General features: G+C 36.5%; 2 protein-coding genes across 2 annotated transcripts; both read left to right on the top strand.

Moving 5' to 3' along the window:
- The first annotated feature begins 3,296 nt into the window (after positions 1 to 3,296).
- LOC117576917 (ionotropic receptor 75a) lies at positions 3,297 to 5,322 on the top strand. The gene is made up of 5 exons (XM_052006829.1): positions 3,297 to 3,625; positions 3,689 to 3,875; positions 3,956 to 4,086; positions 4,144 to 4,314; positions 4,377 to 5,322. Exons 1-5 carry the CDS (start codon positions 3,297 to 3,299, stop codon positions 5,320 to 5,322), a joined length of 1,764 nt encoding a protein of 587 aa, XP_051862789.1.
- A 13,989-nt stretch (positions 5,323 to 19,311) lies between these two features.
- LOC117576916 (uncharacterized) lies at positions 19,312 to 25,117 on the top strand. Its single transcript, XM_052006828.1, has 8 exons — positions 19,312 to 19,455; positions 19,515 to 19,809; positions 19,865 to 20,944; positions 21,000 to 21,272; positions 22,488 to 22,525; positions 23,319 to 23,604; positions 23,665 to 24,738; positions 24,794 to 25,117. The coding sequence occupies exons 1-8, from the start codon at positions 19,389 to 19,391 to the stop codon at positions 25,068 to 25,070; spliced, it is 3,390 nt and encodes a 1,129-aa protein (XP_051862788.1). The 5' UTR covers positions 19,312 to 19,388; the 3' UTR covers positions 25,071 to 25,117.
- Positions 25,118 to 25,126: the final 9 nt, after the last annotated feature.

The raw sequence follows: 25,126 nt of genomic DNA, 5'->3' as shown, positions 1-25,126 counted from the left end.
ACTGTACGGAAAATATGCAAATTATAATAATGATGTCCGTCATTGTAAAATTAATTAAAATTTATTTTTCTACATCACATTGTTGATATTTCAGCTCTGGATGCATATCATTTGCCATGGCTACTCCAAAGCTCTTTAGCTGCCCTGGAAATTAGTCTTGTGTGGCGAAACTGTTGTGCTACGTAAAAGCTAATGGCACAAGCATAATTTTGTGACAATTTTAAATAAATTATTACCCAGTGGCATGTCTGATATTAAATGCGAGTATAATTATACTTGCCACAAACAACACAAAAATATAAAAAAAAATTTCAGAATATTCCGTGGGGATAAGACTGAGATACAAAGACATCGAGATAGCTGCCATGTAGCCAGACAGCGCCGCGAGTATCAAATGCGTCAAATCCGCCAAATGTTGTTTTCGCTGGGAAATTAACATTTATTAACTGTCAGAACATGCGGAGCTTACCAAGTCAGATGCCAAATCACTCATAAAAATGCATACGCTAAGGCAGACAGTGAAGGCAACTTCCCGTCGGGCAATTTAGCAAGGCGGAAAAGGTGGAAAAGTTGGCAAAACGCAGAGAATACTACATGGAAACAGACCATCCATATACGAGTATATTTATCGTATGAAAAATTAAATGAAAACTTTTTACCTTCTATTTCTTTTTCGGTGAATTTTTGCACGTTGTGTCTGACATGTGTGACAAAATGTCAAAAGAAAAAAACACACGAAATAACCGCCGAAAAGGAAAAGAGAGAGGAAAAGAAAAGCACAAAACGAGAAAGACAAAATTTAAACAGAAATATTTAAATGTCACTTGCGCTTTTGTCGCGTACACGGTTAACATGGCGTATGCGCAATTTTTGTCTCTCTTCGGCATGTGTTTGCTCGCTCCATTTTTAATAGAACAAATTCTTTTTGTTCCGAAAGCGTAAAGCGTTCGTTCGTTGCCTTGCGTCCGTATGCAACTCGCGTATTTGATGCAAAAATCTGCGATAAAATGCAGAAACTTCCCTCCTCCTTCTCTTTGCAGAGGGATTACTACTATGTTGGCGAGGACTCTGACGATGTTGCTGTGTTGCATTTGCATGTGGCCTTGCAGCAAATGTTTTTGTCATTACCGGCAATGTGAACTAAACAGCCACGCCCCAGTTAACAACCACGCTCACGCCCATGTCCGCCGGAAGAAAACAAAACAAAGGGAAAACAAAGACGTTTTCACCCAAAATGTCAGCAAATTAAATGTAATTCATTTTCATTTCGTAGCAGGCTCTTAAAGTCCTGTTTGCCGTTGCCATGGCTGTTGCCGTTGCTGTTACTATTTCTAGCTGCTGCCACAGCACGTGGCAAGCTCTGTCGTAGCAAATTGCCCAAACGAGGCTGCTGCTGTTGCATGCAACGCGACATTGGCGTGCTATGAAATTAAGTTGCAAGCTGCAGGATTTGCTCTCTCAAGTTTCACCAAAATTCGCCGTGCTGTATTTTTCCGTTTTTTTCTTCACTCTCCCGCTCACACACACACACACACATCCGCTCGGTTAGTTTACAAACCTCTATAGCGGAGCATAGAAAGATTCTACGTTTCCCTCGATGTTAACACGCGTTTCTGTCGTTTCTTGCAGCTTCTTGGCTGCAGTCAGATAATGTCACGCTAATGCTGCAAGCTTTGTCCTGCTTAATGTTCCATCTGCTTGTGGTTCTTAAAGTCGCCAAATGAAAGGAAAATTTAAAAAGTCAAAACATGATTTTACTGAAAATCCTGAAAGCAAAGTTACTCTGATATTAAATCATATTTTACAAAGTTTTCAAAACTAGAAACGATTTATTTATAGTATAGTTATAAAAGCAGATTTATGTAGAAACAGAATTCAGGACACTAATGCCAATTAAACACAGAACGCATGCTTCTGCAACATACTTCAGATTCTAAATGACTGACAAATAAGTAAGAAAGCTGCAGTCGAGTGTACTAGACCGTGACTACCAATTCTCAATGAAAGCAAATGCGGTATTATAAAAATATATCTAAATATAGCAATGGCTATATTTGGTTATCGATATAGTGCTACATTTAGAGTACATCATATATATAAAAAATATCATATTAACAACCAAAGCAGCTAAGACTCTAATAAAGCAACTGTTTTTGACATGAAATCAAAGCTGCAGCTATGATTGTACCATATATGCTATGTATGTATACCAAAAATATAGCTTTAAAATTACGCTTGCTTTTCAATTTTTTCGACATCTAAAAATACTTTTTCTCGTATAGTCTAGGTGCTCAAACGAGCAGACGGAAAACAGAAAGGCATTAATTGACATTAATCAGAAATATATACTTTATGGGACTTGAGATGATTCCTTCTGTCTGTTACATTAATTTTTTTGCATATACAAAGCTCGCATACTCTTCTAACCTAACCAGGAAGCGGGTATATAAAACATATTTAACTTTAATTCGCGATGTCGAATGGGATAAACAGTAGTCATATAGCAGTCTCCTGGCTCTAAGCTACCTACCTACCAATTTTCACTTAAATCTGTTCTGCCGTTCTTGATTAATAAGTGGTGAAACTTTATAGACTTTCTTTTTTATATATATAGATAAATTAATTGATTAGAAATAGAGATAGGATATAAATACTTGTACATATTTTGAAAGTTGGTAAAATAAAATATATATACATATATTAAATGAAGCTATTGGTAAAAACAAGCACTTGAAAAGCTAAATTACTAGTAATTAAAATAAATTGTTCCTAATACTACCGATTCGCATAACAATCTAATAATATTGCTAATTTGCTGGTATTTTTATGATTAGGAAAATTAATCTGTCATGTGGCAGTCGCAGTTAACGCACAATTTGCCTGTCTGCCACGCAATTTGTGGTGTTCCGTAGGATAAAGAGCCCGTTGCAATGACAAAACGCATAAATTATGCACATGCGATGGTATTTGTGAAGCACTGCCCTTTGCTTTATAAAGCCAGCGAGGCCATCGCATAAAGCCAAAGCAAGTCGCGGAACGAGAGAAATAATAAAAACGAGAAGAAAAGTGGCTTGGGCAAGTGAAAGTGGCCATATAAAATGATTAAGTTGCAAGTGAAAATAAATCTATGGATTTTTATAATTTTGGCAAAATTTTTATGTGGCGCGCAAATTGAAAACATAAATTCCAATGACCTGCTCGCCTTTGAGGACTTTTTACGCTGCCAACGCTTAAAGCATGCGCTTCTCTTGCGACTCCCACAAGTCGAGCCACCCAACTGGACCTGGACAGAGCAAATGGAGGGCTACCGAAGACTTCTTGTGTCCAACTATAGGATACAGTTCTTTACACCCAGAATGGGAGTGAATTTCAAAGAGCTCTTCTACTATGAGGCGCCACGCACTGCAATTTTAGTCGATGCATTCGAGGGCGATGCTGCAAAACTTTGGGTATACCAAGCAGCCTCAGAGGCGGGTCTCTTTAACAATAGTCAGGCGTGGTTTATGCTGGGCTCCGGCCAGGCGAATCGAACAGACGAGAGTATTATTAAAGAGCATTTGTCTGCATATAACATAAGCATTGATGCGGACATAACAGTGGCAATCAGAGGCGTGCCGTGTGGCAAGTGAGTTGTGTACAACGAGGCGTATGTGCAATATTTGGCTTTCAAGATTATAATTGCTTTCAGGCGCAGCAATCTCTGTGCAAGCTGGCTGTTGTACGATGTGTATAGGTTGGGTCAACAGACACCGTTGCTTGTGGAATCAAAGGGTGCATGGAGCTTGGCAGCTGGCTATCGACTTTGGCCGAAATTCAACCAGAGTTGGCTGAGGCGACGCAGTAACTTGGGCAACATAACGCTGATTGGCAGCACTGCGGCAAGTAGTTGCAACAGCTGGAAAGCATAAAAGCAAAAGCAATTTAATCACTTCAATCTGCAATCTCGAATCCGCAGTTGATTGAGAAGCCGCCGGGTTATGACGATTTGAGCTATCTAAGCAACGACAGGCAACTGCTTCAGCTGGATCCGATGCAACGGAAAACCTTTCAGTTATTTCGCCTCATGGAGAGTCTGTTTAACCTAAGGTGAGCAGACTAACTTTAGAAATCTAAACCGCCAGACTGATTGACTCCAACTTGCAGCTTAGACGTTCGCTTCACCGACAACTGGGGCCAGCTGCAGCCAAATGGTAGCTGGTCAGGTGTGATGGGTCAAGTCACAAGCGGCGAGGCGCACTTTGCCCTCTGCCCCATGCGCTTTGTGCTTGACAGGCAGCGCTATGTGCAGTTCTCGCCCGTGTTGCACACACAGCTGTAAGTACTTCGCTCGACACATGTGCATCTCAATTAATGAAACTCGCCAATCTTCGATTCAGCATACACTTTTTGTTTCGCCACCCGCGCCGAAGCAGCATCCGCAACATATTCTTTGAGCCACTCAGCACACAGGTCTGGTGGTGTGTCCTCGCTCTGGTGCTGTGCAGCACCATTCTGCTGCCATTGCACATCAATCTGGAGCGACGCGAGCACACGTTGCAACATCAATTGCCGGCAGTGGGCGGACACCTGGCATTCGTCTGGTTCACCATACTGGAAACGTATCTGCAGCAGGGTCCAGCCTTGGAGCTGTTCCGTTTGCCATCAACTCGACTGCTAATTAGCGCTAGTTGCCTGTTCAGCTTTATGCTGATGCAATTCTATGGCGCCTTCATTGTGGGCTCGTTGCTCTCGGATACGCCTCGCACAATTCTCACTCTCCAGGCGCTGTACGAGAGCAGTCTCGAGATTGGTATGGAAAACGTTTCATATAATTTTGTGCTCTTTACCAACACCACCAATCAGCTGGTGCGAGATGTCTACACCTATCGCATTTGCCATGACCACCAAAGCAACATACTGGACATTCAACAGGGCGCCGAACGCATTCGAGGCGGCGGCTTTGCCTTCCACTCGGCCATCGATCGCATGTATCGTCTGCTGATTGAGCTGCTCGATGAGCAACAGTTCTGCGAGCTGCAAGAGATCATGTTTAATCCCCCGTATGTTGCCGGCTCTGTGCTGCCCAAGAGCTCACCCTGGCGAGAGCACTTGGCCCATGCTGTGCTCCATCTCCGTGAAACTGGGCTAATACAGTATAACGACAGACTGTGGACACTGCCAAAGCCAGATTGTTCGCTGTTCAAGGCCACCCAAGTGGAGGTGGACTTAAAGCACTTTGCTCCCGCTCTATTCGCGCTGCTCTTGGCCATGCTGGTCAGTGCTATGGTGTTCCTTGTCGAGTTGCTGCTCGGATGGATCAATGCTCGGCACAAACCAAAGTAATCAGCTGTCGAATGGGGGATAACTAAAAATTTGTCGTGCTTTTTGTTTCGTTGCTTGCATTTTTAATAATATTCAAAAATGTTTAATAATGCACAAGCTTAGCGCATAAATTAAAAATTCCATTAAACTGCAAACACTTGCAAGCTGGAAGCAGTAGAAGGTGAAATTAAGTTCTGCTCGCTGAGCTCACTTTTCATTTTGGCTATAGTTACAAAGTTCTTCGAGAGAGCACAATAAAATGTCAGTTATATAAGCCCTTAATCTGACAGAGTATAGAATATTTAATCAACAATATTGAAGTTCAACATGTTCAACACTTAAAGCAAAACAGAAATGTTATTAATAAATCCACATAGCGACTGGCCAAAGCTCACTCAGTAGTAAACGGCAACAGCAATAATAATCACTAAATAATCGTATTAAAATGCAATTGACGACTCTCGCACAATCTGGCTGTATAAAACTGAATGGTTATGGCCTGGTTATATCTATTTAAGCATTTGCCAACTGGCGTCACGCATAACCTTCAATTAAATGTTCATAATGTGACACAGACAAATGGCCCACTGACTGGGGGTAATGTGCGTCTGGCTCTGATCTTGATAGCCGCAATGAGTCGCTACTGACTGCAATTACACCTGACAGGTGGAAAAGTGCTTTACTAAAGGCTTGTCGTGCCTAGCAATGTTCACTTGCGTAATTGGACTACATTACATCCTATCTAAAAGACTGTCAGTGTTTCAGTTGGCATTAAAGTCAAATCAAGTTGTGGTGGCTCATTATAAAACTTGGCTTGAGCATATGAAAAGTTAATGAAAATAGGCTCAGCCTTAGTGAATTATACATTTTAATTAGAGCCTATGCCTCTTAAACGTTTTCTTTAAAGTTTCCAAGAATAAAAGAAATGAATTGAATTTTTTATTTAATATTTGTTAAGAAAGTTAACTCTTCTTTCCCATTTAAGTGACAATTATCTTATATGAAACTTTTTATTTTAATTGTCAAAGTGAAGTTGTATTATGTGTTCTGCTTTGTCTATTTTATATCTACACTTTAAAATTTATTTCCTTGTTTTAATCGCATATCAACTCGTATTAAAAAGCTTTATTACGAACAAATCGAGTAGCATATAATAAAATATTTGGTAAAAATTAATTGTTTTACAATCGAAAGCTGAAATATATATGATTATATCCATTGGTAAAAGTGTATTTTAACTTGTGTCTACAGGAAATGTCAGTACCAGGCATTTAGAGGTATCTTCGACCATAACATCCGAGACGATATAGCCAAGTCTGTCTGTCTGTCCATCCATTCGTATGAATGGAGACTATAAGAGATAGACATATAATTCGACAGTAATTGTCATTTTTGCACGCAGATCAATTTTGTACCAAATTTTTGCATTGCCCACTTTCGCCCCCGTCAAATCGGAAAAAATGATTTAAAAGTGTAGTTTTGAAACTATGTTAGGTCCTCGATTTTCGGTGCTTACAATAATATCTACAGTATTTATCATTCCTGAAAATTTTGTTGCAATCAGATAAAAATTGTATGTTTAATCCTATTATTATTATACCAAAAATAGCCTTCGATATATTTAGTATTTTTGCGGTATATGAATTCGGTTTATTTTAAGAATAATACCGCGTAATCTAACAATCGAGCACAGTCGACTGTAACTTTAAAACTTGTTTGCATTCAATTTCACTAAGTGAGGTTATGTTTGCTTATTCTGTTTTATTCTATCGAATTCATGTGCCCAAATTTAAATGAATCGCATATCAATTTATATTAAAAAGCTTAGTTACTGACATATCGATTGATATAATTTTATGCACTTTATTATTTGATACTCATGAATAGTTTTTTCAATCGCAAGCTAAAATATGTATTTCTGTTACAATTTTATATTGTTTTGAATGAAAATCGATTGTGCTGTGAAGAGCAGACGAATTGATAGTAAAGTTGATTGAAATATATACAAACACATTAGCCATCCATACATTGTATTTTATTCAATCAAATTCGATATATTCAGTTGTCTGGCCAACTACTTCTGCACACACGTCAAATTATGCAAATTTACAAAATGATTAAGCTCGTTCGTCCTCGGCATCATCATGGTCGTCGTAATCATCGTCATCGGCCTGTGTTTGTTTAGCAATTCAAATGAATTTTCTTCAGATCGTCTTCCTCCTCTCATCTTCTGGTCCTAATGCCTTTTAGCTTGTTGGTGTGTTGGCATTTAACTACATGTCTACTCGGCTCTTAGGGTCTCGCTCCTCGGTCCTCTGGCATTCGACTAGACTCGTTGAATTTGTTCTCGATAGCCTGCCTAGCCATTTGCTTGTTCCTCTACCAAAGTATCAATTGTTCGGCATTGCCGTTTATTTATGCATTGTTTTTGTCAATGTTGCTGATGTTGGTGTTGTTGGTGTTGTGTCCTGTCTGCATGTGGTGGCCTCTGCATGTACTTTATTGGTTATGCTTATAGTTTTGCCATTCTGAATGAATTTATATTGTTTTGCAAGTGTTTAAATGTTTGTATCTTGCTTGTGACGGCTACCGGGGCGTATGTGTAATGGCATTTCTGCACATCTAATTCTATTGCGATTACCGTATTAAGCGCTGGAAGCACAGACATAATGTTACCAGCATAAACTGGTTTATGTTAATCTCACAAAGAGTACATAAGCTTTATAGAATGTCTAAATAAAACAAAGTAAACAAAAGTTTGTTGGATACAATACACACACATTTAATAGAATAGAAGTCTGTTGACCTGATTTAATATGATCCATGTTTCATCAATATTGTTTGTTTTAAAGCAAGGCAAAGCGCTGTTTAATTTGTGTTGAGTTTGAGTGCAATTTGGTCAGCTGGGTAAAGTTTCAATGAAACTAAATACTAATTGTCATTCTATGGATTGTAGTAAAAACCATTTACCAAATGAAATTAACTTTGTTTATAAAATTACAAACTATTTTTGTTATTTTCTTGAAGTCGCTCGCTTTGTGTTCACTTGATATTCTTTAATAACATTTGCAATTATTTGATGTCAGTCGAGGCACTAGGGCAGACTCAAAATCTGGCCGCAAGTATAAAAACAACTTTTCCAAATCAATATTAATTGCTTAAATTCATTCAACCATATATTAATAAAGCGATAGTGGAAGCGACATCGTGTTAGCGAGAAAAAGATGGTGAGAGAGTGAAAGAGAGATAGCGAGAGAGAGAGAGAGAGAGACAGAGAGAGATATCCGCTTTGGTTGCTGTGGAAGCAAGACATAACAATTTGTAATATTTTCACAATTTATGCTGTCTCCGTTTACTTGAGTTCTGCTCCGCTCTCACCCTGTTTTGTTCTGTTCTGTCCGATTGCCGAGTGGAAAAACTTTAGAAACTTTTGCGCTGCATTTACACGGCTTCCTGCTTGCCTTACACTACAACACAACTCCTTTCCCCTTTCCACCACTCCAGCATCAGCATCATCTTTTTTTGTAGTTTCGTTTTCTGCTGCCTTTGGGGGCTGCGTTGCGCTTGTAGCTCGCTTGTGTTATGTGCTTATTATAAAATAATTAAGTCCTTTAGGAAATTATAGTTCTTGTTGCTTTTGCTTTTGATTTCGCTTTTTCTACTCAGTTTCTTTGCGTACACAATCTGTGCACGATTTTCTTTTTGCTTCTATTTCTTTTTGTTGTTTCATTCCCCACTGTGATTTCTGAACATTCTCTTTACTATCTGAACTTTTGCGTTTTCGCTTTTAACAGAATTCTCAAAGCATTTTTTTTAAGTATAAATGCATTCATATGAGTTTCCCTAACCAAGTTAATTCTTAGATTTTCCAAATTACAAGAAAATCGATATCAAAAGTTGAAAATATTTTATTTTTCCTTCTGGGGCATAATTTGAAATTGTATACCACATATTCTTAGCTGTGAATGAACTCTGCCTAAACGAGTCATTAAATACCTCTTCTTGTGATTCTTGCTTTGTTTATCTCCTGCTTCTGTCGTGTGAGTAATTTATTGTGTTTCTAATTAATTTCTGCTGTCTGCGTAAGTTTTGTTTTTTCCCTCTCTGTATTTCTTTGCCACTATCCGAAAAGGCATTAGCCACTATTCATTGACTTAATGACCAAGCCACACAGTGTCTATGCCAACGTCTCTATTAAGCCAAACTCAAATCTGTTGACATCGAAACTGTGACAATGGCAGTCAGTGTATACGAGTTTGTATCTCGGCCAGCGAAGCAGACGGTACATGATCTATGCGATGCTCTAGCTTCATTTAAATTTATGTCTCGCCGGCTAGAGCACACTTTAAAAATGTTTCACATGAGCCGCCCATTCATTTAAACATGCCATGGAGTATGACAAGTGTCGGTCAGCTCTGCTCTATAGAAACAGATTCGGTTTGACACCAGCAAAAAAGGCAGCAACTGCCGTTATGAGGCGACAGTTGATAAATGTCGAGGACGATACACGGAAACAAACAACAACCCAGAGAAGTAGCCATGACTGATACAAAGGAAGTTTCAGGTGCATGAGCAGACAGAAGAACTTTAGTTCTCTTTTTAAATTCTATCCAAGTGTGTGATTTTAAATAATAATTTAAGTGAAAATTCTTAAATATAGACATTTCTTCATTGTGTGATTCTAAGAAATCAAATTAGCTATTTTTAAATTTTCGAAACTTAGATAATTTTTGCTATGTATATTATTAACTACTGTATTTATGAGTCAGTAAAATTTGGTTGCGATCAGATCAAAATTATAGAAGTTACCTAAGAACAATTTTTGTATGGCAAATAACTTCTTCTGTAATCTGGTCTTAGTTGGTTGATAATCTGGTACATTTTGTAGTCTATGGTAGTACAAAATCGATTTACCAAATATATCAATTAGTATATTTTAGTAATTTGGTATATTTGTAGAATGTGGTTTAATTGTAAATGTGTAGCGGGTATGTCACAGTCGAGCACACTCGACTGGAATTTTCTCTCTTGTTTCTCAATGGTTCAGATTTCAATAACGTTTGTAAAGCTTGTTATGCATTTGCCAACTTCAAGAATGCCATAAATTTTGTGATATATGTTATGTTATATTTTTTATAAAGTAAACAAAATATAATTTTATTTATATGTACACTTTTTCATGAAATGAATACTGAAAAATGAAAAGGGGGCGTATCAATTATCAATGATTAAAAATTGCCTCACTTCACGGCCGACAAACTAGATTAGAGCGCAAACTGATTCAATTTCAATTCATATCCACAGCAACCACACACTCACACTAGTATTCGGTTGCAGTAGTTTCTGTGAGACCCATAGCCTATAGTCAATTCAACTGATAGTTCGCTACCGGGCTTCACAGATGGTGTGTGTGGGTGTGTGATTTGTGGTTGCTTTGGTGAGTGTGTGCATTTACCTGCGAGGAATTGCAGCACTCTGGTAAATTGTTTGCACTGCAAGAGCAACAACAGAAACATTAGTAGCAGCAGAAGCAGCAGCAACAGCTACAGCATCAACAGCAAACCGTAAACAAAGCCAAAACGCGTTAGTCCTAGAACGTGACAAGGATAATAAGCGCTGGCAGGCCTTTGGTCCAACCTATCAGATGACTTGACTTGTTAACTGAATTGAACACAAACAAAACCACATAGCGAAACAGCGAAATGATCAGGTAGAAAATTCGCTAATTTTGCCTTCGTATACTCCAACTAATGAGTAATAATTTTATATTCAATTCAAAATCAAATTATAAAATTTTGTGGCTTAACGAGGAAAATATATATTTTACATAGATGGTAATTTACCTGAAAACATGTAAGAAAAACAAAATTCAACTTCAAACTTAAAATTTCCTTGTTGTTTAATAAAAGTTAATCATTAGTTGTCCAAATCTTGAAGTATTTATACGAAATCTGATGCATACTGATGTGTCTTATTATATTGCTAATACAGACTGCATAATTTGGAATTAAAATAATTATATCTACAATAATGTGTTTTTTCTGAAGTTTATCTATATAAAAAAAATATTTCAAAGATTTATTTTCTAATGTTTGCAAACCTCTAAGCTACTCTTGATTATTGACATAAATTTGCCTGTCAATGATTCGCATAAACCTAACAACTTCAGCCCATACACGACCAAAACTCAACCAAAAAATCGTTAATCAAATTAAAATATATTTGTCGTTTGGCCAAGTGCAACGCAGCTAACAAATTAATCATGATCCAACACTGAAAAGCTACCAACATGTGTGTATCACCAGCTGCAGTTCCAAACTGCAAAATGCATTCGCATCCGCATTTTGTATCTTTGACTGCGACTGTACGAGTATCTGCATCTATAACTGTAACTGTAACTGTAACTGTAGCACAAGTAGTTGTAGTTGTAGTTGTCTGCATGTACTCTGCATAATTTGGACGCTTTGTTTTTGGGTCATGGTTTGGATTTGGGTCTGGTTTCGGTCATTGGGAGGTTTTTCCTTTGCTAGGGCCCAGTTGGTGCATAAATTTGCATGCCAATTGGCTGTTATTCGACGAACGTCGTCGTCGTTGTTGATGTTTGTGTTATTGTTGTTTTTGTTATTGTTGTAGTCGTTGGTCATTGTTACGCTTCTGCTTGTTGTTGTTGACGATTTGCCATTTTAATTAGCCAGAGTCCTGTCAGCTGCTCATCCGTCCATCTGCCTGTATGGCCCACCTACCCAACTGTCGACTTTACATTTGCTTTGATTATGATTACAGCGCTTTGATTTGAAGTCGTTGTGTGTTTAAAACACCTGATCACTCTACAAGCTTGAGAACAAGCTGAAAGTTCCAAATCAGTTTTCAAAAAATTACATTCAAAGTAATTACAATATTTGTGTGGCACGAAAAGTCAACTAAATTATATTAATTGTTGGTTGTCGAGAATGGTACCACATGAATTAAATATGACACATGCCGCAAGAGTCTGTTTCCGTTAAAGTTACGCATCCGTGGAAAAGTACAGTCAGGTATGTTTATGGAGCTTGTGTGCATATTTTACTTGCTAATTTCGAAACCTTTTTATTTTCAGCAACAAACTTTTGCATCCGTTAATACTCCCACACACATGTGCACTACATACAAACACGGAATATTTGTCAAAGTGCTGGCAACACACACTTATGTATATACACAAGCATACATACAATATGTCTGTATGTATGTAAATAGTCACAGACAGCCAACCGCGTTGCCATATCCGTTTCCGCTTTTTGCAGCACACGTGTGAGTCTGCGGCCCTTTATATGTATGTAACTGTTTCGGTGCAACTGTATGAGTGTGGCGATGTAGGCGTATGTGTGAGGCGAGCTTGTTGACAATTCTGCGGTAAATTGCAGTCAACTTCATGACAAGCTTAATAAATTACAATAACAAGTCAACATGAAAAAAGGCAACAGCTCGTTTGTGGTTAGAGTAAAAATAACTTCAGAATTGCCCAACCTGCCGTGTCAAAAGTTCGATGCATATACATATATACAATAATAAACTAACCTAATAAATATAATAAAAAATAACCTATGCAAATTTTTTTTAAATTATTATTTTTTTATTACAACAATTCATTTTTAGTTTCAGTTTTTAGCTATTTCTTGGTTAATTGTCTAGCAATTTAATTGCATAATTGATGAAGTTATAAAAACAGGAGCAAAATTAAAAAAAAAATAATATACTTTACTCTGAACTTAAATCTTATAAAGTAGATTTAATGTTTTAATATATAATTTAAATATATGTATATGTTAAATCTATTTATAGTTAGTTTGTAAGTTCGCAAATAAAGAAATGTTTTCACTACAAAAATTATTAAAATATTAAACTTCCACGGAGAAAAAATTTCGTTTTTATAAACAGTACAAAAATTAAAAAAACAAGTAAGAAGGCTACAGTTAAGTGTGCTCGACTGTGAGATACCCGCTGCCCATTTTGAATAAAACCAAAATATTGCGGTATTATTTTCAAAATATATCAAATCAAAAATATATCAAATATATATATATATTTGGTTAATAGACGGTACAATATACCACATTGTCAGCCAAAGCAACTAAGACCTCTAGTAAGTAGACGTTTTTGCCCATACAAAAATATTTTTGTAATAACTTCGACAATTTTTATCTGATCACAATCAGAAATCATAATTACTATAGTTATTATTGTATATACCAAACTTCGTGAAATTTTTGTTGATTTGCGGGGGCGGAAGTGGGCGTGGCAAAAATTTGAAACAAACTTGATTACGCAGATCAAACATAACAAATGCTGTCGATTATAGCTCTATCTCTTATGGTCTCTGAGATACAGTGTTTCATATGGACAGACGGCTAGATCGTCTCGGCTGTTGACGCTGATCATGAATATATATACTTTACAGTGGATATGCCTCCTTGTACCTGTTACATACATTTCCTGCCGGCACAAAGTTATAATACCCTTCTACACTACGGGTAGCGGGTATACAAATATTTTTCTATGAGTAAAAATCATAACTTGGAATCTTGTGTTGAACAATTTAATACGTTCCATGCCCAACAAGGCTGAAATAAGGATGCTAAAGTGTGTTGTATTCATTTCGATTCACATTCAATAAAAGAGTGATATTTTAGGCAAACTAAATCTGCTAAACCAAAATCATAAATTATTTACTCAAATAATATAATAATCCAAACAATACATAAAGTGCAATTAAAGTATATAGTGAACTGTGTTAAGTATTTTGTATGTGATTCTAAGGTTATCAATATAGAGTCGGAGATGAGCAATATGTCATTGTTTATAAATTATATTAATCTAAACGAATAGCATTTGAAAAATATATATGTTATATATATATGTTATCAATGATCAATGTCGTAGTGCGTATATAATTTAATTTAGTGGGCGGTTTTGCCCAAATGGAATTCCCATGCAAATATAACAGACAGATTTTTATTTAACAATTAATAAAATCTGAATATAAAAAAAAAGTGATTTAATATACATGAGCCTCAGTGGTGATAGAGAATTTGTAGATTTTTCTGGTATTAGCATATAACTTTTGACATGAGCAATATTTTTGAATGTGGATTTAGCTATTATTGTATATATATATATATATATATATTTTTTTTAACAATAATGGCTCTAAAACATACCAATGCATCTATTGATAGCGTCTGATAACATTGCACATCTCACTTTATTACTAAATGTTTCTCTGGTATTCCTTGTTTCTCATCGAACTCACCAATTTCATTGTGTTCCTCACTGCCGTCTCTTGATAATTGCTTGTCATGGCATTTGTTATACACATTTAAAAAAAGATCAAGTGATTGAAAGTATTTTTAACTTATTTATTTAATTCACATTCTCGAACTTGCAAATAAACATTTTGATTCCCAAATAAGTTCGCAAATAAACAATTGTTTTTTACTACAAATACAAATTCATTCGGAATGTTATCAACATACATGAGCGGATATGTTTATATTGTTAATAACTTTTATTAATGCTTAAGAATATGTTATCAAATATGACATCAGAGCTGCGACAGTTCGCAGAAAAACACATATGATGTATTATTGCAATCTTTGTAAGTAGGAAGGCTACAATCGAGAGTGCTTGGCTTTGAGATAACTGCCAATGGAGTTTCCGAAAATTACTGAAATATTCCAATTTTATTTTCGGTTTATTTGCTATATTGATATACATACTTCGTTCTACACAAGTATACTAGTATATACACAAGTACTCAACTGCAGAAGCCGTCCATTCTCATCTCTAAAATTAGGTCTTGAATAACTGTTTTGTATCTAATCGCCATCATATTATGTAATTCAGACAATAAGATTATGCTTGCTATTTGATTTTCTTTCCTTTTTTGGAGCGGAAGTGGCAAAGCTCTAAGACGAATTTGATCAACAATAATAGGTGTTGGCCACAAATTATATCTCCATCTACATCTGAAATCTATGTGTTCAGGCACACGAACAGTCGGACATTGCTTTATCGGCTCGGCTGTTGACACTGATCAAGAATATATACTGTTTCTCTTTCTGGGGTCCGAAAAGGTTCATTCAGCCTGTTACATACATTTTTTGTTGGATCAAGGTTATAGTAGTTTTCTTATGGGTAGCGGGAATACAAAAAGTTTCATTTTGATTAAAGTGTTTGCATTGTGAGTTAAAATATGAGATTTTTCAATTCATGAAATAGGATTATATTCTTGATATGAGAATATTTGTATCCTAAAGACAATCATATTTTAAGAATGGGCCCTCTTTTCAGCATTCATTTTAACTTCGATGTCGATATAGCTTTGCATTGATTACATATTTCTTATTTAAGTTTGGAGATTTTATTCGCTGTGTGTAACACTTACTTACGAATTTGAAATTATTATATAAGCTCATACGGGTTGCATTTTTAATTGGAGTAAGTTTTCGGAATTACATTTATGCTATTCATTTCAACTAATTTGCAAAGTTAATAATAAATAAATGCAACTGTAACTGACTTTTTAGTTCTTTACGCATTTAGGCAAAATTGCAAACCTTAGGAAAAACATGATTAAAATATTGCCGCAAAAGCTAAAATATTTTAATTATGAAATTTAACGCAAAATTTGCGGCCGTAGAAAAGACGAGAATTGCAATTTAAACGAGCCGTGTTCATAATTAAAAGTGTTGCCTTCTTGCTGACATCTAAGATGAAAGACTCGAGACTTCTACGAGAATTATGTTGCACACAGGCCATACGAAGTTGGTTGGCACTGGCAGCAGAGGCAGCTAGGGCAGCTGCACCGGAAACAGTCCAAAGAAACGGAAACTAAGTCAACAACTTTCCATTTTGTCAATGGTTATGCTGTTTGGCTCGGTGGGCTGTCGAGTTGTCTACTTGTCTGCTCTTGGCTCGCCTGTAAATGACACACTCTGCATATGAAACTAGAAATAATTTTTCAATTCACAAATGAAACTTTTCACACACAGCTGTAGAGATCTGAGTAAACTTTAAAGTTTGCAATTGCAGCAATGGGACTCCCCAAAGAGTAGTGGTAAACCAACCGAAGTCGGGCTGTAAAAACGAGGGGATTGGGATTGGGATTGCGATGCTGACTGCGACTGAAACTGCAACTGAGACTGGGGCTGTTGCAATCGTCATTTGCAATGCACTTCGCCTGCTGTTGTCCCTGCTGTGTATTTCTTGGGGTTTTTCGCCATTTCTGGCTGCCTTCCTTTTGGCGTCGCAAACTCCAGAAGGAAATTACAAACCAAAGTAAACGCCAAAAGCGCCGAGACCGCTGAGATCCAGTCCGAGTTCCAGCAAGGAAGTTGTTGACGCAGGACGAGCGTCGGGCGCTGAGTGTCAGTGTCATATCCTGTGCCAAAAGTGCACACAGACAGCACACACTTCGACCTTCGTCCTGGGTCCTCGCCGAGGAAAGCTCCTGCACATTACAAATGAATAATTTATGCGCGCGTTCATCTGCAGATGGATGGAGTTGGAACAGCTCGCAGCCACTCACACTCGCACTCGCACTAGGAACTGTGGGCGACAAGACGGGAAGTTGGAGCAGTAACAACAACAACAACAACAACAACAACAACATAGACCTGGTCAACGCCAAATGAGTTGTGGCACAGTCTCACTGGTGCCGTAAAAGCCAAGCGAAGCCAAGCCAAGGCGAGGCACAAGCTTGGGTAGCTCTGTTGTTGGGAATAAACTAAAATTTTGGCCGAAAACTCTGGCCTGCAAATTACACGACTACGTGCTGCTGTTGTTGGCGTTATTACTGGATGTGGGTCTGGTTCAAGTTCCAGAGGATGGGTGGTGTGAAAATTATCTGCTTGGCGCGGAGCACCACCAAAAAGTGGATAGAAGAAAGCTCCAGCTCAAAAGTTATTAGAGCTAAATTTTTGCCTTTGCCTAAGTAATGACCAAGTGCATATCTCTCAGCACATATTGAGTTATGACTTAATTGGATAAGAGCCAGCTTACCTCCTCCCATGACCTCCATTTCACATATACCGCAACAGTTCAACGTCTCTCGCTCGCCAGTCGCCGGGAAACTTTGCTAAAAGTTTTCCTGACCTTTTTTCTCTCACATTTCCTCGTATTTTAAATGGCCGCAAGATCGTGTTTTGAGTTCCGGTCGGGTATCTGCTCATGACTAAGTGCACAAGGGATATGGGCAAAGTTGAAGATGCTCTTCGCTACAATTTTAAGTTTTATTAATTGAGTAATACGTTTCTTACCCGTAGGTTTATAAATTGATTTTATGCCATAAGTAAGAACTACTCAAGACTTTTGTTTCCATTATCGTGCACTTCGTCGCATTGGCGGAAATAATAATAAATGATTATGTACAATGCTATGGTATTGATAAAATTAAAATATTTATATAAATGGCCTGTGGGAATTAATTTGACGCAAATCATTATATATCAAAATTGCCAAGTTTATCATTTTACAAATATATTTATTAGAATATATAGCTGTATTCTAATTTTTATCTAGAGAAATGCTTACACGCAACGTTACAAAGCAAAACTTGACTTCGATCCTAAAATTATTGTAGTAATTTTCAAATTACAATTGATATTCAAAATAAAATAATAGTATTAAATTATAATAATGTGCGCTTGATTGAAGTAAATGCTCCTATGGGAATTTGTATTTAGTTGGCGATATCCACTCCCATGGGGATGCAAAAATTTGCGTGTTAAAATTTTTATTTTTAATACGCTTGCTGAGGGTATTATAATTATTCTCTAGAGAAATGCTTTGTGGGTACGAAGTACAGTTTTTCACATAAGCGCATTTTGATTGCCAATTTGCAAACAATTCCATTGTCACTAGTGCACATCTGCATACGATTCAAACTCTCTCTCACTGTTCCACAGTACATTTCCCGATGCAACATCAAACGCTGCCATTGCTGTTCCACCAATATTTTATTTTACAATACAACACTCTCGGCTAGTCGTCTATAGCATTTTCGATTCACAAAAGAAATTATTCAAACTATTTCGTATAAATTTATATTAAATCAAAATAAAATAATTTATAGTGAAGTTTAAAAGTTAAAAATTATGCACACAAATACAAATAAAGTAAGAACGCTACAGTCTAGTGTGTTGGACTGTGACTATTCCATAAAATACTAAAAATACACATATGTAACCTACTTTATGTAGCTTTATATAGTACTACATTCAAAATATACCATAGAGTGCAAAATATTCGAGATTATCAGCTAAAGCAACTAAGACTCCTAGTAAGAAAGCGTTTTGCCCATACAAAAGTATTTCTTTAATAAGAAATTTTCAGGAATCTTAAAGACTATGGTTAAGCACCAAGAATCGCAACAATAACTTCTAAATTAGCATTGCTATTTGGTTTTTACCGATTTGAGGGGCGGACATGAGCGTAGAAAAATGTTGACACAAACTTGATCTTTGTGCAAAAACATAAAAAGTGCTGTCGAAAAATTTACAATTCTGCCTTTTATAGTCTCTGAGATCTAGGATTATTCATTTAAGCGGACGGACATATAAATAAATGGACATGGCTGTATCGTCTCGGTTGTTGATTCTGATCAGACCCTCTGCATGATAAATACATTTCAATGGAGGCACAAAGTCATAATTCCTTTTTACCCTATAGCTAGCTCGTATAAATATTAAAAGAAGCCTTATGTAATTAATTGTTGTATTATTTTATAGTGTTCGTGATATTTATTTATTTCATTTACGTATGATATAAATACAAGACTACGAAATTTGTGAAAATAAATGATTTGTCGATCAAGGCATTTCTGTGCATTTGCAGGCTTTGTCAGAAATTTAAATAACAACAACTTTTAGTGTACAACCACTAAACCTTATTAATTTCTTTTTTCTTATCGCTCTCTTTACTTACAGATGGCAATAGGAATTGTCGCCTCTCAATGTATGAAATTATTTCGACATTCAGTATGAAAAGTTGGTTGAACGAGAACAGTTGACTTAACATAAAGCGGAATAGTTATTTAATACGCATTTAAAATGCACAAGTATCGCTTTTGTGAACTACTTGCCATTAGCATTCTTTTATTTCAAATGGGTAAAATTAGTAAGCACTTATTTAGTTTTTCTGAGTATTGCACTTTAAAAAAATTATCATATTTTCAGTGGCTTCGCAAATTCAAAATGGCTGCTCTGCAGATCAATTCAAATGCAGAAATGGCGAATGTATACCTGCTACTTTGATGTGCGATCTTAAAAAAGATTGTATGGATGGTAGTGATGAATCATTTGAGGCGTGTCATGAAATGAGTTGCACTGCATATAAATGCTCATATGGTGCCTGCTACAGCGATGAGCAATATTGTAATGGTCATCGCGATTGTTGGGACGGTACAGATGAATTTAAGTTCAATTGTGCAGAAAATCCAAGTTATCGAAATCAACTGATGGGCGATTGTCGGTAAGTAAGCATACCTATGTTTCTACAATTTTATTGCATTGCGAATAACTTTCAGTAAAGAGGCTTATGCGGAGTTTCAATGCCAGAGATCCAAGGAATGTATACGTTATACTCAATTATGCGATGGAACTGAGAACTGTAGGGATGGGTCAGATGAGTCTAATGAATTATGCGTTGGAAAGCAATGTGGGAAAGAATCCTTTCGCTGTTCCTACGGAGCCTGCATTGCAAGAACAGCTGCTTGTGATCATAACATTGATTGTCGCGATAGTTCGGATGAGTTGGCCCCTATTTGCAATAAATGGAATAAAAAACCGTTGGAAATTGAATGGTCTATAATCCGATGGCATATTACAAATGCTTCCGTTCCTAATAGACCCGAAATTGAAATACTTACAACTAAGACTCCAGATCTATTAGGCAATGAAAAAAACTGCAGTGTGCCATCTAATAACAATGTCATCCATTTGAAAAGCATGTCCGCAGCAATGCCTTACATCACAGGTAATCCAGTGCCCCATGGGATGTCGGTTCGTCTCTCTTGCAGCGAGGGATATGGGCTAATAGGTTCCGATGTAAATACATGTGATAAAGGCAAATGGAGGCCATCCCGGTCTGTATGTATTAAGACCTGCCAACGTCACATAATCATTAACGATCCCAGCATTGAAGCGACTTGCATCTTCGATGGACAGGTCAAAGATTGTGCAAAAGATCCACTTTATGTTAACACAGAAGTAGAATCTCATTGTGCTACTGGATATAAGCCTGATCGTTGGAGCGGAAATCGTTCGAGCGGAAATCAAATTTGTGACACTACTGGCTTGTGGCAAAGTAAACCTCTCAGTTCTCATACCTTCAAATGTAAACCTGATTGCGGCAAGACTTTTAGCACAGTCCAAGGTCATCCGTGGATTGTCAGCATTTATAAACATACCCACAATGAGGTTTACGAATTTATGTGCCTAGGCACAATAGTAGATCCGAGATATGTGCTTACTGCTGCCAGTTGCTTCGCTTCAAGTCCCCCCGCTCACGCAATACTGATTGTGCTGGGCAATCATACAATTGGCTTTAACAAGGCTGATGAGAACGGTTTCGATACAAAGACGATTTCTCATATTTATACTGGCAGGTGAGTCGTAAATATAACTAAACCGCATTACATTCGATTAATTGTATATTTGCAGAAATCCTACGGTGATACTCGAAATGATAAATCCTTTCAAACTGTCTGCCAATATTCGTCCCATTTGCTTGGGTAATATTGCTCAAAATCTCATAAATAATAATATTAAGGATAACGTGTTGCCTGGAACGCCGTTGGAATATTATAATTCAACTTCACAAACTTACACGCTGACGCATATTGCTAATAACAATACAAATTTTATTGATCTCAGAGGCATCAGTAATAAGATAAAAACACATTTAAGGCGGTATGAATTAAAAAATAGGCTTTTGTAAAGTGAATTAACAACCAATATATTGAGTTTAATAAATATATATGATATGTATGTACAATTCATTTCTGCTTTCTAGATATAGTCTTCTTAATAATTTTATAGTAAGCATTTGAGCAACTGTCTGAATGTAATGAAAACAGAAATATGTTTTAAGCATTTACTGTTCTGCCAATACACATTAGACTACTTGATAGTAAATATTTTATATTGAAAAAGATGCATGATCAACTGTATCTATCTTACTTTTTCCCATACAAAAGTATTTCTTGAATAACTTTTACAATTTTTATCTGATCGCAACCCAATTTCTAGGAATCATAAATAATATAGTTATTACCAAAAATTTGTGAAAAAATTACTCTAGCTTATAAATTATGTTTTTTATTAAAATGTTATATTCGGAAGTGGGCGTGTCAAAAATTTGAGACATACTTAAGATCTAGATGTTCATACAGCTAGACGGTCAGGCGGATCAAGAAAATATATACTTTATAGGGTCGGATATGCCTCCTTCTATCTGTTACATACATTTCCTGCCGGCTCAAAGATATAATACCCTTCTACCCTATGGGTGTCGGGTATAAAAACTAAACAACATCACAAATAAAGAAAATTTTACAACGACAAACTGAAAGTCTGTATGTTAGCGTGTGTGTGTGTATGTGTGTGTGTGTGCATCAGCTCATGTCAATCCAGATAAAGTATACGCCCCTTTGGCCATGTAAAATGCCGCTTGACGCTGCCGCTTGCAGTTTGCTGAATGACAAAAGCGCATTTTGTTGTCAATTTGCAAACAATTCCATTCTCACTAGTGCACTTCTGCAAACGATTCAAAATCTCTCCCACTGTTCCACAGTACATTACCCGATGCAACATCAAATGCTGCCAAAGCTGATCCACAGTTATTTTAATATATAATTCAATACTTTCTGCTAGTCGTCCACAGCATTTTTGAAACACAATTGAAAGAACTGAAATTATTTGATATAAATTCATTTAACAATAATTCCAATTAAAAATAATATTTTAGAAGTTTAAGGCTTAATAATATTCAACAATAATTCTCAAACTTAACAATTTCATTTAAAAATAATACAAAATACTAAAAACAAATTCAAAATGTAAATGGGAAAAATATTGCTATTGTTTTTTATTATTTATTGTACAGTATAAGTTCTGTGTTTGTTATAATTATTTATTCCATTTACGTAGAGCATTTTCTAGTCAGTCTTTAAATCACCACTATTTGTGTGAGCCGATTGAATGGCTTGTCGATCAAAACATTCACACACTCAAGTGCACACACTTTCATTTCAAATTCATAGTTTTTCAATTTGTTCGAGAATACATTTTTTACTTTTGTACATTTGCCGGCTTTGTTAGTGAATTGATCAAAGAGCTTTTTTCGCACTTCAATTTTTCAATATGCACTCGTTGCATGCCCATTGATTAAAAACTAGTTTCAACATTTGAATGCAAATTAAAGGCGGCCCTTACAATTGGGTGCATGGCATAAAAATGGGTTACAATTGAATACCAAAAGGCAGAAGCAATTCTTAACAACTTTTAGTCTACTACCACTAAGCTTCATTAACTTCTATGCAAATTACGTTCTTCATCTTACCAGGTTTTAATAATATACAAAAATGTTGTATATTTCATCACATTATTGCTTTGTGTACCAATTCAATAACAAATGAACTATTTTTCAATTCTTATACTATATTCGAAATAAACATGTGCATAATTTTATTATCGCTCTTTTTTCCCACTGACGTCAATAGAAATTGTCGCCCCTCTTTTGAATAAGCTGATAGCCAATGTATTAAATTATTTCGACATTCAGTATAAAAAGTTTCTTACACGAGAACAGTTGACTCAGCATAAAGCGGAATAGTTATTTAATACGCATTTAAAATGCACAAATATCGCTTTTGTGAACTACTTGCTATCAGCATTCTTTTATTACAAATTGGTAAAATTAGTTAGCAATTATTTAGTTTTTCTGATTTTTGCTCTTTAAAAAAATGATCATATTTTCAGTGGCTTCACAAATTCAAAATGGCTGCTCTGAAGATCAATTCAAATGCAGAAATGGCGATTGTATACCTGCTACTTTGATGTGCGATCTTAATAACGATTGTATGGATGGTAGTGATGAATCATTTGCGGCGTGTCATGACATGAATTGCACTGCAAATAAATGCTCATATGGTGGCTGCTACAGCGATGAGCAATATTGTAATGGTCATCGCGATTGTTGGGACGGTACAGATGAATTTAAGTTCAATTGTGAAAAAAATCATAATCAATTGATGGGCGATTGTAAGTAAGTAAGCATACCTATGATATGTTTCTACAATTTTATTGCATTGCGAATAACTTTCAGTAAAGAGGCTTATGCGGAGTTTCAATGCCAGAGATCCAAGGAATGTATACGTTATACTCAATTATGCGATGGAACTGAGAACTGTAGGGATGGGTCAGATGAGTCTAATGAATTATGCGTTGGAAAGCAATGTGGGAAAGAATCCTTTCGCTGCTCCTACGGAGCCTGCATTGCAAAAACAGCTGCTTGTGATCATAACATTGATTGTCGTGATAGTTCGGATGAGTTGGCCCCTATTTGCAATAAATGGAATAAAAAACCGTTGGAAATTGAATGGTCTATATCCCGATGGCAGATTACAAATGCTTCCGTTCCTAATAGACCCGAAATTGAAATACTTACAACTAAGACTCCAGATCTATTAGGCAATGAAGAAAGCTGCAGTGTGCCATCTAGTAACAATGTCATATATTTGACAAGCATGTACAATGCAATGCCTTACATCAATGGTAATCCAGTGCCCCATGGGATGTCGGTTCGCCTCTCATGCGCAAAGGAATATGGCCTAATAGGTGACGATGTAAATACATGTGATAAGGGCAAATGGAGGGCATCCTGGGCTGAATGTATTAAGACCTGCGAACGTCACAAGATCATTAACGATCCCAGCATTGAAGCGACTTGCATCTTCGATGGACAGGTCAAAGATTGTGCAAAAGATCCACTTTATGTTCTCACAGAAGTAGAATCTAATTGTGCTACTGGATATAAGCCTAATAATAATACTCTTTCGAGAGGAAATCAAATTTGTGACATTACTGGCTCGTGGCAACGTAAACCTCTCAGTTCTCCTACCTTCAAATGTAAACCTGATTGCGGCAAGCTTTTTAGCACAGTCCAAGGTCATCCGTGGATTGTCAGCATTTACAAATATATCCACAATGAGGTTTACGAATTTATGTGCCTAGGCACAATAGTAGATCCGAGATATGTGATTACTGCTGTCAGTTGCTTCGATTCAAGTCTCCCCGCTCACGCAATACTGATTGTGCTGGGCAATCATACAATTGGCTTTAACAAGGCTGATGAGAACGGTTTCGATACAAAGACGATTTCTCATATTTATACTCGCAGGTGAGTCGTAAATATAACTATACCGTATAACATTTGATTAATTGTATATTTCCAGAAATCCTACGGTGATACTCCAAATGATAAATCCTTTCAAACTCTCTGCCAATATTCGTCCCATTTGCTTGGGTAATATTGCGCAAAATCTCATAAATAATAATACTGCGGATAACGTGTTGCCTGGAACGCCGTTAGAATATTATAATTCAACTTCACAAACTTACTCGCTGACGCATATTGCTAATAACAAAACAAATTTTATTGATCTCAGAGGCATCAGTAAAAAGTTAGAACATGATTTAAAGCGGTATGAAATAAAAAATAGGCTTTTGTAAAGTGAATTAACAACCAATGTATTGAGTTTAATAAATATATATGTATGTACCATTTA

The sequence above is a fragment of the Drosophila albomicans genome, chromosome 2R, assembly GCF_009650485.2.
Source record: "Drosophila albomicans strain 15112-1751.03 chromosome 2R, ASM965048v2, whole genome shotgun sequence".
Lineage (NCBI taxonomy): Eukaryota > Metazoa > Arthropoda > Insecta > Diptera > Drosophilidae > Drosophila > Drosophila albomicans.
The sequence above is the reverse complement of the archived record's forward strand: the minus strand, read 5'-3'. Positions and strand labels throughout refer to the sequence as shown.